The following is a 13047-nucleotide window of genomic DNA, read 5'->3' as shown; positions in this document are numbered from 1 at the left end:
AGGCAAACAGGGAACTTTATCTGCACAGTTACTCTGGGCCTACTGCAGGTGCAGGCCTAGAAGCACCCATTTCTGGAATCTAGAAATTCCAGTACAGTGTAGTGGGGACTTGATGCAATGATTCTCCATTTCCTCTGGGCACAAGAGGTAAATCTATCCTGTGAAACTGCCCAAACTTAGATTGTTGCCTTTGTGAATGAATCACTCTAAAACTACTGTTGATGTAATTTTTTTAAATTAGTGACCAGTGTTAGGGGCTTACATGATGAAGCTCACTGAAGTTGATTCCCAATGTACATTCCTGCAGATCTAAAGCAATTATAGAATATAATTTTACATGCATTTCTGTAATAGCAAAGCTATTGATTCCAAATATATTGCTATTCTATAAATCATGCAGCAGGATCTCATCTGTTATGACATTTAAAACCTATGGAGCAAGTGACCTGCAGTATGTTGATGTCATTCAATGCTATACTAGAATATCAGCACTGAGCAGAGTTTGTACTGGGACACCCTCTCCCTCCTGATCTTAGTGATTTTGTTACTTCGAGGTTTTCTTCACTGACTAGGTCAACTCTAATCTCGTTATCCACCCCTCCTGAGCCTGGGAGCAGACACCATCTTCAGAACTTTCAACTTTGGTGGGGGTGTAATGTGAGTGGTATTGGATCAACCACCATTTTTTAAAAATCTCTCCTGATTTTTCCTTTCCATTTGAAGTCTGTATATCTCCCAATTTATACCTCCTGGGAAGAATTTTCAACTTTGGCAATGTATCTATCAGTTAGAAACTGCCTGTGTACCTGACCCACCATCCTGTCCCCAGGCCATCTCTCCCTCTGAACCTATTTAGCTTGTATGCACAAACCTTTATGGTGGCATAGTATTTGTGTGGACCTTTTTGTACTCTTACACAAGGTATTAATGTGCTGACAGTTTTTGTACAGGATGTGGTGGTGGGAAAGAGCAAGACTCCCTCCTTTTCCAGACAGTTAGTTGATTTGCATGCTACCTCCCTGAGGATGTAGCCACTTTACATTTTGATTGGTATTCAATGATAGAGATCATACGTACAGAAATAGGTATGTGTACCTTGGCTCTACTAATGCTGCAGTGTTTCTTCTGCATTTGCATCCAGGGCCTGTGGACCTGAGACTGCAATAGCTTGATCTGCAATATTCAACTTGGATGTGTTTTTTTTTATATAGGAAAGTGGCCAAATGATCTAAAGAAGGCTAACTGTCTCTGCTGCATTTCCTGCAGCCAGACCTCCAGGGAAAAGGAGGAAACTTTCTACTCACCACCCCTTTGGTTTCAAAATTTTTTTTTAAAAAACACTCAACTTCTCCATTTGCAGCCAGGTTAATTCAAGAAACAGACCATTCTCCTTCAATAGTGAGCTGCAGTCCTTTTTTAAAAGCTGCTACCTACTGCATTTTTGCACTAACAGCCAATCTCATTAAAGGCCTGCAGGGACATAAAATGTAAATTAAGTATTATGGCTATGCACAGGCTGGATTTTGTGTCTCTTAAAATTGGACCTATATTCAAGACAGAGTTTTTAGGCTGTTCATCAGCTTCTGAATTTAGCAAGTTGGCATATATGCCAAACATCACAATACTACATCTTTGCACGTGCCAGTATTGTTGGTAGAAATCAGCCTTCCATTTTGGTCATATTAACCATGACAATCAGTGTATGTGTAACAAACACATGTGCACAACAACATGTTCTGTATGTTGATTGTGCACAACTTTTTTTAAAAATTCAATTTTAGTATGGCTTAAATAAGAAGCCTAATATTAAGCAAGACTATTAAAACCTTTTAAGTGGGAAGAGTAGATGGTACTGGCTTAGGTCCTTCCTCCACATTTAATGAAACAAATCCACAAAATAAAACTGGAGGTTTCCTGAACTATCTGTGCATACAAAAATCACAGGAAAAGACCAGCTGGTCCATCAAGCCTGTCATGTACAATCACTGTGAAACTGAGCATAATGATCCTCACTGTCACCATGCAACCTCCCTAGGAAAGGCCCAAAAAAATATATAAGATCTGGGATATTCATCTTTGATTCCTTCCTGAAGGCAATCAAAATGAATTCTAGGAGACCATAGTGACCATGAGGTACATTGTGCAATAGCTCACTTACCTTTTGTATGCGGTGATGTCGATCACTAACAGAAACTTGTCCAGCTCCCTTTTGAGTGCAGTAAATCTGCACTCGCTACACGAGCTGGCAACTTATTTCAAAGGTTGTTAACCCTTGTACTGTTTATGTAACTTGTACGCAAGTCCTCTGGTTCTCCTAACCTATTTAATTCAAATAGTCTATCCACGTGGTCCCAGTCTAGTCATTATTTTAAAGATCTCCCTGCAGTCCATCTTTTTCTAGAGCAAAAAGCCTCACCAGCTCTTAGTCCTTGTGGTTACTAAGTACTTTTAAATGAGGTATCAAATTAGTGGCCCACCTTTGAATCTTTTCCAGGGCTACCTTGTAAGGGACCAAAACTGGACAGTCTGTGTAGGTCCGAGCATAAGTTGTGTAATGGGCACTACTGATGCATTTTATTTGGATTTTTCCCCCCCCAAAATTGACCCAACTAGGCCAATACTACTACATTTTGTTTTCTCCTATCAGCATTACTCTTTGAAATTTTAATGGGTTGTTAGCGCAATCTGAGACGTGTTCTGTAGCTGTTATAATTGGCTTAAAAGTAGAAGACAAAAGGTTGAATAGTTCTCTTCATGACAAGACTGCACTGTAGCTGAAAATAGCATGTTTACAAGTGAGGGTTGCTGAACACAAGTTGTGTACCATACAAATGAATGGGGGGAAAAGTCCATCTTCCCTGACATGCTCACATATTATTGATTAGTCACCATTGAAACACATCACAGCCCTTTTATGAGTGGCTGAAACAGAATCTCATAGTTTGTGTTTTTTGGGGGCTGACTCATGGTGAAGCCATTATCTTTCTCAAGTGGCATTGCAATGTGTACACAAAACCTTGTAAGAGTGCTTAAGGGAATGGTATCACTCGAATAGTATATTCCCATAAGCAGTCTTGCAGGATTTGGTGTACTTGCTGTTTTCCTGATTTTAACTACAGTCCTCAATGGCAAGTCAGCTATTAATGGCTTAAGTACTTGGGCTGGGCACTTGGTAAACCTCTTCATGTGGTGCACTTTACCCTGAAGTCTCAATTGTTATTAAACCAAAAAGGGAGTCTGTAACTTGAGGTTTATTTTTTCTTTCCTACGTTTTAATTTAAAAAAAAGTTAATTTGGCCTTTCCTCTTTTTTAAAAAAAATATTCTTTTTCATCTTGCGGTAGAATTTCCATGGGGGTTCCTCAATCTCCTGCTGTAAGTTTGGCGGAAACCCAAGAGAAACCCTTCCGCTTGCTGAAGTTATAGCAGGAGATCAGGAGAAACCCTGTGGAAATTACTGGTGCTTTTGTTTTATATTTCCCTCCATACCAGAGGGGGTGCTTTCCCCAAACAATAACTACTGTGCAGTATTCTCATTAAAACTGCAATTTTTTTTGTTGTGACTTAATTGAGGAAATTTAATGAAAACACCATAAAGCAAGGCTATTAAACACATTTATGACCTCTGCTCCCATTGCAATACCAAGTGCTACAGACCACATCAATAGCTCCAATAGACTGGATATAAAATCTTCCTGGGATCTGAAACTGCAGTGAGGATGACTCCAAATGGTTGCTTTTAGCAATTAATGAGCTAATAGATAAAACTTGTTTGCAGTTTTGAAAACAAAGACCCGACCTTAGCATCAGACTTGAGTTAGCTTATGGTTGCTGTTTTAAGCAAGTTGTAATTAGTCACCTTTGTAAACAATTTGTTTTAAAGCAGCTAATTATTTCATCATTTTGGACTGAGGAACAGTGGTCTAAATGGTTACCATAAGCAATTTGTTGGTGGGTAGAAATGTGAAATCTGTTAGCTCTGGTTCTGTGGCCTTTCCAGCTTAACTGAGTTCCCCCGCGTCTGCTGCAATTCACGTACACAATGGTAAGCGGTGGCTGAAAGCAGATTTGCGACCAAAAAATACACACTATTGTATTCTTTTGGTATTGAATACAGCAGTATTTTGCATAACTTAGGAAATCTGTGGTCAGACTGGTCAGTATGGTTTATAAGTGTGGAACACACCAATTATTTTATTTAAGAAACGTGCAATACTCAATGACGCCATCAAAGAGCCACGATAGAAAGTTACTCATTCGCTTTAAATACTAGTTTCAATGTTTAGCTGAACATGTAGTTAGGATTGCAATCTTTTACCAAGGTAAGACACCGATGTTTTTTAAAAAAATAATCAGATTTAGGTGGATAGATTTTGATTTTTTTTTACTACATGCACGTAAAGCAGTACCCGAGTAAAAAAAATTGAGTGGGCTCAAAGATGGGAATGCAATCCTCCCTATCTGATTTTCCTTGTTGTTCTATGCCCAGGTGATGTTTAACACCCAGACAGTAAAGATGAAAGTATACCCCATGATGGCCAGTTTACATTCTAGGAGTTTCTAGACTCCCTTTCCACTTCTCACCCCTCTCCCTCCTCCTGACAAGGGATATGGGGATCGACTGGGAAAGTGGAGTTGAGGTCAATGGCGGAGCAGGCTTGAGGGGCCCTATGGCCTACTCCTGTTCCTATTTCTTATGTTTTTATAACAATTACAATAAAATGCACCTGTCTGGTACAAAATCAGAAAGGTGCCAAATTGATAACTGGGCTGATTCTGAAGTCAGCTACTCCCACCACAGAATGGTGCTTGGCTGGGAAATCGAGGGCCTGCAGTACCTGAATTAATTTAAATGGTGGAAAATCGGCTACTACAGGCCTGTGATTTCCCAGCCAGCACACCCTGTGAGCACTGTTCTGTGCTGGGAGTTCCTGACTCTGGAATCAGCCTTACTGAGTCATTTCAATAACCTAGCTGCACTGCTCAAGACAACCACTACAAGCTGGCTAAATTAATGAACAACTTCTAATTCAATTACTAAAAAAGGCTGACTTGAAGGAACTGAAGTTAACCTTTTTATGGACTGAATTTTGATAGTTTGACATAGTTTTCAATTTTAAATTGGTTATTTCAGTAGTATTTTGTTGAGCTTTAAGTCTGTTGCATCTTTTAATGAGCTTGAATGGGACAGAATGAAAATTACAAATTCAAAAATGTCCTATCGTTGAAAAGAATATTCTCCTTCTTTCTTCAGTGATTCCAACATTGTTGATTCCCAAAACGAATTAGATATTGGACTCCACCATTACATCACACAAATTTATCTGGTGATCTGATAGGTATACATTAACTTTGTTATCATGTGTATCTGATTAGATAGTTAACCTTGTTTATTACTCAAAAATCCAGATCATTCAGTCTGTTCCTGGCATTGATTTTTATGTAACTTACAAACTCCCAGTGTATCCTGATAATTTTACAGCTTTTACTGTTTGATTTGTTTCATTATAAACCTGTTCCAAAAAAAATTGTTGCACTATTTGGTCATTGTGGGTGCAGTATTTAAGTTACAGTATCCAACACTTAGAACTTAAAATGGTAATAAATGATTTGGATTCTTTATTGTGATTCTCTGTCTTGCTTTGAACAAATAATATAGAAGGTACAGGGTGATGTACAAATTTAGATTCAGAATCTATATTTTTGCAGTGTAATCATACTAGAGGAAAGCAGCTGTAGTTCCAGTGAAGCACCTGATCTGTGCTGCTACACTTTTGATCAGGTTGAAGTCAAATACTGGGTTAATCTAACATTGAAACCCCTGTTCATACAACCACAAGTGCTGTAAGTGTCCATGAGATCCACGTCCTGCTCTCTTGGCTCCATTCCCACTAAACTGCTGACCACCCAACTTCCCTTCTGGCCCCCATGTTAGCTGATATTATAAACAGTTCCCTCTCCTCAGGTACTATCCCCTCCCTTGCAAATCTGCCATCATCATCCCCTTCCTCAAAAAGCCCACCCTTACAAACTACCACTCAATCTTCAATCTCCCTTTCCTCTCAAGTCCTTGAATGTGTTGTCGCCTCCCAAATCCGTTTCCACCCCGCCACGGTAGTGAAATGGCCCTTATCAAAGTCACAAATGGCATCCTATGTGACTGTGACCATGGTAAACTATCCCTCCTCATCCTTCTCGACCTGTCTGCAGACTTTGACATGGCTGACCACACCATCCTCCTCCAACGCCTCTCCTCCATTTTCTAGCTGGGTGGGATTGCCCTCGCCTGGTTCCACTCTTACCTATCCAGTCAGAGCCAGGGAATCTCCTGCAATGGCTTCTCTTCCCATTCCCTCACCATTATCTCTGGAGTCCCCCAATGATCGATCCTTGGCCCCCTCCTATTTCTCATCGACATATTGCCCCTTGGTGACATCATCCGAAAACATAACTCCATGTTTCACGTGTACGTTGATGACACCGAAACCATTGACTTCAGCCCCTGCCACAAACTTATTAGAGTGAGTGAGGGGAGTAGAGAAATTGAGACGGCTGATGTCACATTGGCAGTACTCAATGAAAAGATCGAGAGGGTAAGAGGTCAGAAGGAGGGGTCCAGGTGGAATGAGAATTCTGAAGACAGGAGAAGGGGTCTGCTGTGTAGGGGGATGCCTCCTGGCAAAAGACGTGGGCCCTTTCTCCTGTCTTCAGAGCCGCATTTCGCCTCTGGGTCCACTTTTCTGTTTTCCAGCATTTTCTGTTACTTCAGATTTACTGCATCCGCAGTATTTTGTTTTTTCCTTTCAACTGTATATGATTCACTACCACATTTACCTACTTAACTTTTGGAGCAGCTCGTTTCTAATAGAATTTAAAGAAATACAGCAGCACAACTTGTACAATATGCGTTTGAGCACCAAGATAATGGGCCATGAAGTAGTAGAACATGAATTTGTGCTCCAGTCTTGTGTGTTGTGACTTGCTGATCTCAGCCATGGTGGAAGAAGGCACTGAACAATGGCAGATGCTTCTCCAGCTTGAGGTGAGAACTCAAGAACTACCAAGTTGAACTCATTCCATCTCCTAAAGGCTGGCTCTAGGGTGCTATAGACACGGATCTGTGAGCAGGCAACTGACTGAGCTCCCTGCAGGAAATGGGAGACATAAGGAGAGGTGCGCAGGGGGTGAGTACAATAATTTGGGCCAAAAATAACAAGGTTTATTTGGATACTAATTTGTTACATCTAAAATAAGTTACTATAAAATATTTTAGGATATTATTTTTCACATTTGACAGATTTTTGGAAGGGATGGGTTTAAAAATAAAACACAGGGCATCAGTGGTGCCCATCTCTCCCTAAGTCTTGGAAGACAATCCTTTCTCTGACCTATTCCCATTGTCTTTCCCCCCCCCCCCACCCCCAACTTTCCTAATTCATTAGCTTCTTTCTCAATTAAATTATGTAAATTAAATTTTTAAAACATCTCCCCCCTACCCAAGAGCTCATGAACAGTTCGAGTTTCTCTTTCACCCGCCCCCAATCGACTTGTGGACACCCCTACAGGGCATTTCAAGAGAAACTGTGGCAAGGCTCAATGGTGCGTTTCTTTGTCTATAAATCACTACAGACCGATACCTGCTAAGAGTGCCTGAAACTTGCTTATGTGTTTCTCATCAAATGCTAAGTGAAGGAGCTACATTTAAAAGTCAGTAAAAGTCACAAGTGATTTTTTTTTGCATACATTAGCATTTATTTAGTAGTTCATGTTAAGGGTTTTCAGCATAGTGCAGTCTGCCAGCGCCACATTAGTGCAGAGAGTTTCAGTAGCTTTGTGCTATAAACCTATTTGTTATACAATAAGGCTTACGGAAGTAGTCTTCAAAGCAGGCAAAGCGAGAACTTTCTCACTTCACGCTTCTCTGTAAAAGAATAAAGAAAGGTTATTTGCAAATTTTCTAGCATTTAAACTTTTTTAAAGCAGTTGTGTACAATAGAATTAAATGTTCTGCCTAATTTCAGAAGAGACAATAACATAGTCACATTTTAAACACCAATCATGTCAAATACTGAACTTAATAGAGAAAAACAAAGGCCAAAGTTTGTCCTTCTTTCTTGTGAAACTGGTGCAGATTTGGGTAAAGGCATTTGTGTAGAAATATAACAGGCCTGGGCAAATGAATGCCACAGCAGCATTTGCAATATTTAAGAAATCCTTGGCGCTGAACAGCACTCAATTATGCTAGCCACTTATGGGGATAGGGTCTCTAGAAAGCACATCTCTACGTGCCTGCAACAATGCATCTTCTGGGAGGCACATGTGGTACTTGGAGAGAAGGCAGTGCATCAATTGTGCACTCAGGTTCAGTCACGCTAGGTTTGGTAAGTTAACGGTATGTGCTGAGAAACAACTTTAGTATCACGAAAGAGATGGTATGAGATAAAAACTGGGGCCATCACCGGAGAGAAAAAAGTGGGCATGATTTTTGAGTGACCAATTCCATCAGGCAGGAGGCGGGCAGTGTGAAGCTCATTGCCCACCTGATAGAATTGGTCTGAGACCCAACCAGTTTTCATGATTGGGCCTCATTCCCGCACCAAAGCTGAGCTACTCATGCATTTGAAAATCCAGCAACTCCTGTGTAGAGCCCAGCTGGCAAAGTTAGGTGAAAAGAGGGGGGAAGCAATCCTGGGGGAGGGCCATGAAGGGTCGGGTATCACAGGGTTGATTTTTGAGGGGCCAGGAGGAATACCTTCTGATCCCACAAAAATCACTTTTAAACCTGAAATCTATCCCCTTTTAAGCAGCCTGTAATGGTCCCTTTAAGCATGCAGCTTAAGCCACTCAACATCTAATATCAATGGGTGCAGCATACGCAGTACACACTATGCCTATTGGTAATAAAAATGGCATTGGGGTCCTACAACTGGCATAGGACTCCCAAAGTTAATATTGAAATAAGGCTCCTGCTTGTTTTGGGCAGGAGCGCTGGCTGCCCATTTCCTTCATGTGTGCAGATCTATGTTTCAGCTACACAGTTACACTCATGCATTCATTTGAAAATCGAGTTGGTCGGGCCTCGGGCAGCCAGTAGACAAGAGATTTTATTTTTAAATTTCATTTGCCGACCGCCCCGATTTTCCGTGTGAACGGGACGGTTGGCAGATGAAAATCGCCTACAAGGAAGTTGATGGAATGATAAGCCTTAGCAACGAATTCGAAGTTATCTATTATTGTAGGCTGAAATACGGATCTTTTACTATTCTATTTGTGACTCAGCAAATCTCTCACCAGGTATCCACGATGATTTAGCTTCATGAATACCCAGACGCAGAAAAGAATCAAATTGTCTCTGTGTTTCCTGACAATGAATGGGACATTGCTCCACAGTCTATCTAGTGATTATATTAAGCAATTTCATATCAGAAATAATGCAGATCAGTTACAGTACAGAACTGCCATTACAGTGCCAGGTCAGCTCCAATCCTCAGGAGGTGCAGTATGAGATGTAGCAGTCTGTTCTGATAGTTCCTCAGATTAACAAAAGAAGGACAGCAAGTGTTTTTTGCGAGCTATTTTATTTCTCTGGCCAACATGAGCTTCTATCAGGTTTCCACCAACATCAATCTATAACTGACAACAATGAGGTGTAGATGAGCAAACCAACAAGGCTGATTTTCCTGGTTTGCATTCTGTACCATCTTACAGTGGCATGGCTGAGATACAAAACTCACCACATATGGAACCGAGGGCTTGAGCCATATTCTATCACTGGACAACACAGAGTCATGCAATGTAACATGCAGCGACACTGAGCCACCCCTCTATCAAATATATTTTTCCTTCAAATGCAAGATGAATGTGCCAATTTTAATTAACAGTGGTACTCACATGGTGTCCAGCTTATGATCTGACAGGCCTAACATCTTGTTCTCATTGTAGTGGTCCAATGCCTGCTGTGCCAGCATGTCTGAGAACTCGGGATCCTCCCAGTTGCTCTGTCCTGGGACCATGAAAGTCAATGGAGATGAATCAAAGATCTGGACAGTAACAGTGGTATCGGGATTTTTGGATGGATCATTGTTGTTTTGGGATCTTGACATTACCTGGGGAGGGGAAACAATGCAAGTTACAGCAGCTGTGCACAAGCTAATAAATTAGAAATACAGCCTCCTGATTCAAACAAGAACAGCCAGGAAAGGCCAGCTGAGCCCAATTGGAGTCAACTTTAGTATCTTTTTCAGTCTTCCTTCATCCTTCCGTTGATTTCTGGCTGTTGCCTTGTCTCTACCTGATGGTACCTGGCATGACACTTCCTCCAGTTCAGAGTAAGGGGAACTAAAATGGCTGTGCCAAAAAGTTAGTGACTAAGAAAAAAATGACAGATATACAAAAACAGCAATATGATCCAATATTGTGAATGTACCCAAACTCATCAGTCACTTCTGCTTTTCCACAGGAGTAACCAACAATTTTTAATCCAAATGATGGTGTGAGCTAGGAATTCCAAAGAAAAAATTGATAGTTAAAGAAATGAATGAACAAGGAAATGCAGCAATAAATTGACATGGACAAAACAGGCACAGCTAAGTGGATTCTTTCATGTGTGCAGATCTAAGTTTCAGTTACATAGTTGCATTCATGCATTGAAAACCTAAGCACTCATTGCAACAAATCGGCACAGAAATTACATTTTCAATTGATATGCACTGTACATTGTTGATCAATCCTGCTCATGGTTTTTCTGTAGTTCTGTCTATTAACATGAATTATAAACAAAGTGGATGACACACCCAGGAGTTAAGAATAACTCCTTGCATTCGTACTCGTATTCAAATAATTCTAAATCCAAATGTGGTTATTCCACATTACTGCATAGATGTTTAAAATGTCATGTAAATCGATTCCTAGCATACAACCACATCAACATACAGGAATTCCCTTTGTGCATCAGGAAGAAACTGGGATCGTAAAGCACAGCACAGACATTGATATAAAACATGAAAGTGATTGTTTAAAAAAATCAATGAGCTCCTACTCCATTTAGTCAATGAGCTAAGGCACCACCTGGTGTGGTACTGAGACACTCAGACCAGGAAGGTGCTAGACAGCAGAGTGTTGAATTGATGATTTCTGCCAGTGCAGTTGGTCTTAGCACCCTGGGGTTAGGAGGGGCACTATCAGCCAGGGCTTGCATTACTGATTGCTATCCTATGATTTCTACTAGATAATGCACATGCGTACGTGATGGATGAGGCTCATTTGTGATGCCTCCCGTAAGAAAATAGCCTCCGAACCACCATGCCTACATTTTCCAACCAGTCTTATTTTAAAGCCAGGGTTAACCTGTTTAAAATGAATACTGTCTGGTCATTCATGGAGAATCGGCACCTGGATGAAGAGCCCTACAACCCTCCAAGATCTCTGTGCTCCTCCAAGTCTTGCCTCTAGCGCATCCCCGATTTTAATCGCTCCATCACTGGCGGCCGTGCCTTCAGCTGCCTAGGCCCTAAGCTCTGGAATTCCCTCCCTATACCTCTCCTCCTCTCTACCGCTCTCTCCTCCTTTAAGATGCTTCTTAAAACCTACCTCTTTGACCAAGTTTTTGGTTACCTGTCTTATTACCTCCTTACATGACTCGGTGTCAAATTTTGTTTGATAACACTCCTGTGAAGCGCCTTGGGTTGTTTTACTATGTTAAAGGCACCATATATTTGCAAGCTGTTGTTGTTGGTGGTGTTTTATAAAAGTTTAACATAACTTCAAATCATAAAATGGTTACAGCACAGGAGGAGTCCATTCGGCCCATCGAGCCTGTGCCAGTTCTTTGTAAGAGCAATCCAATTAGTCCTATTTCCCTGCTCGTTCCCCGTAGCCCTGCAAATATTTTCCCTTCAAGTATTTATCCAATTCCTTTTTGAAAGCCATGACTGAATTTGCTTCCACCACCCTTTCAGGCAGTGCATTCCAGATCATAACTACTCGCTGCGTAAAAAGTTTTTTCTCATGTCGCCTTTGGTTCTTTTGCCAATCACCTTAAATCTGTGTCCTCTGGTTCTCGGCCCTTCCACCAATGGGAACAGTTTCTCTTTATTTACTTTATCTAAACCCTTCATGAATTTGAACACTTCAATCAAATCTCTTCTCAAACTGCTCTAAGGGGAACAACCCCAGCTTTTCCAGTCTATCCACGTAACTGATGTCCCTCATCCCTGGAATCATTCCAGTAAATCTTTTCTGCACCCTCTCAAAGGCCTTCACATCCTTCCTAAAGTTCGGTGCCCAGAATTGGACACAATACTCCAGTTGTGGCTGAACCAGCGTTTTATAAAGGTTCATCATAACTTCCTTGCTTTTGTATTCTATGCCTCTAGTTATAAAGCCCAGGATCCCATATGCTTTTTTAACCGCTTTCTCAACCTGTCCTGCCACCTTCAAAGATTTGTGCACATATACTCCCAAGTCTCTCTGTTCCTGCACCCCCTTTAGAATTGTACCATTTATTTTATATTGCCTCTCCTTGTTCTTCCTGCCAAAATATATCACTTCACAATTCTCTGCCATGTGCCCACCCATTCTACCAGCCTGTCTGTCCTCTTGAAGTCTACAATTATCCTCCTCACTGTTTACTACACTTCCAAGTTTTGTGTGATCTACAAATTTTGAAATTGTGCCCTGTATACCCAAGTTCAAGTCATTAATATATATATTAAAAAAAAGTGGTCCTAATACTGACCCCTGGGGAACACCAACACCGTATACCTTCCACCAGTTCAAAAAACAACGTTCACCACTAATCTCCCTTTCCCCTCACTTTGCCAATTTTGTATCCATGCTGCCACTACTCCTTGTATTCTATGGCCTTCAATTTTGCTGACAAGGCTATTATGTGGCACTTTATCAAAAGCCTTTTGAAAATCCATAGAGACATCAACTGCATTGCCCTCATCAACCCTCTCTGTTACCTCATCAAAAAACTCAATCTAGTTAAACACGATTTGCCTTTAACAAATCCATGCTGGCTTTCCTTAATTAATCCACACTTGTC

General features: G+C 40.9%; 1 protein-coding gene across 1 annotated transcript in view; it reads right to left on the bottom strand.

Annotated features, from left to right (window-relative positions):
- Nucleotides 1-5598: 5598 nt before the first annotated feature.
- clu (clusterin) overlaps nucleotides 5599-13047 on the bottom strand; it is a 37479-nt gene continuing 30030 nt past the window's right edge. Inside the window, exons 8-9 of the mRNA XM_067984747.1 lie at nucleotides 9891-10105; nucleotides 5599-7920 (exon numbers count right to left, since the gene is read on the bottom strand). Coding sequence (XP_067840848.1) covers nucleotides 7911-7920; nucleotides 9891-10105 — 225 coding nt within the window. The 3' untranslated portion in view covers nucleotides 5599-7910. The remainder of the gene's footprint in view (nucleotides 7921-9890; nucleotides 10106-13047) is intronic.

Source organism: Heptranchias perlo, chromosome 5 (genome assembly GCF_035084215.1).
Source record: "Heptranchias perlo isolate sHepPer1 chromosome 5, sHepPer1.hap1, whole genome shotgun sequence".
Lineage (NCBI taxonomy): Eukaryota > Metazoa > Chordata > Chondrichthyes > Hexanchiformes > Hexanchidae > Heptranchias > Heptranchias perlo.
Note: the sequence above shows the minus strand (reverse complement) of the source record. Positions and strands in the feature narration are given on the sequence as shown.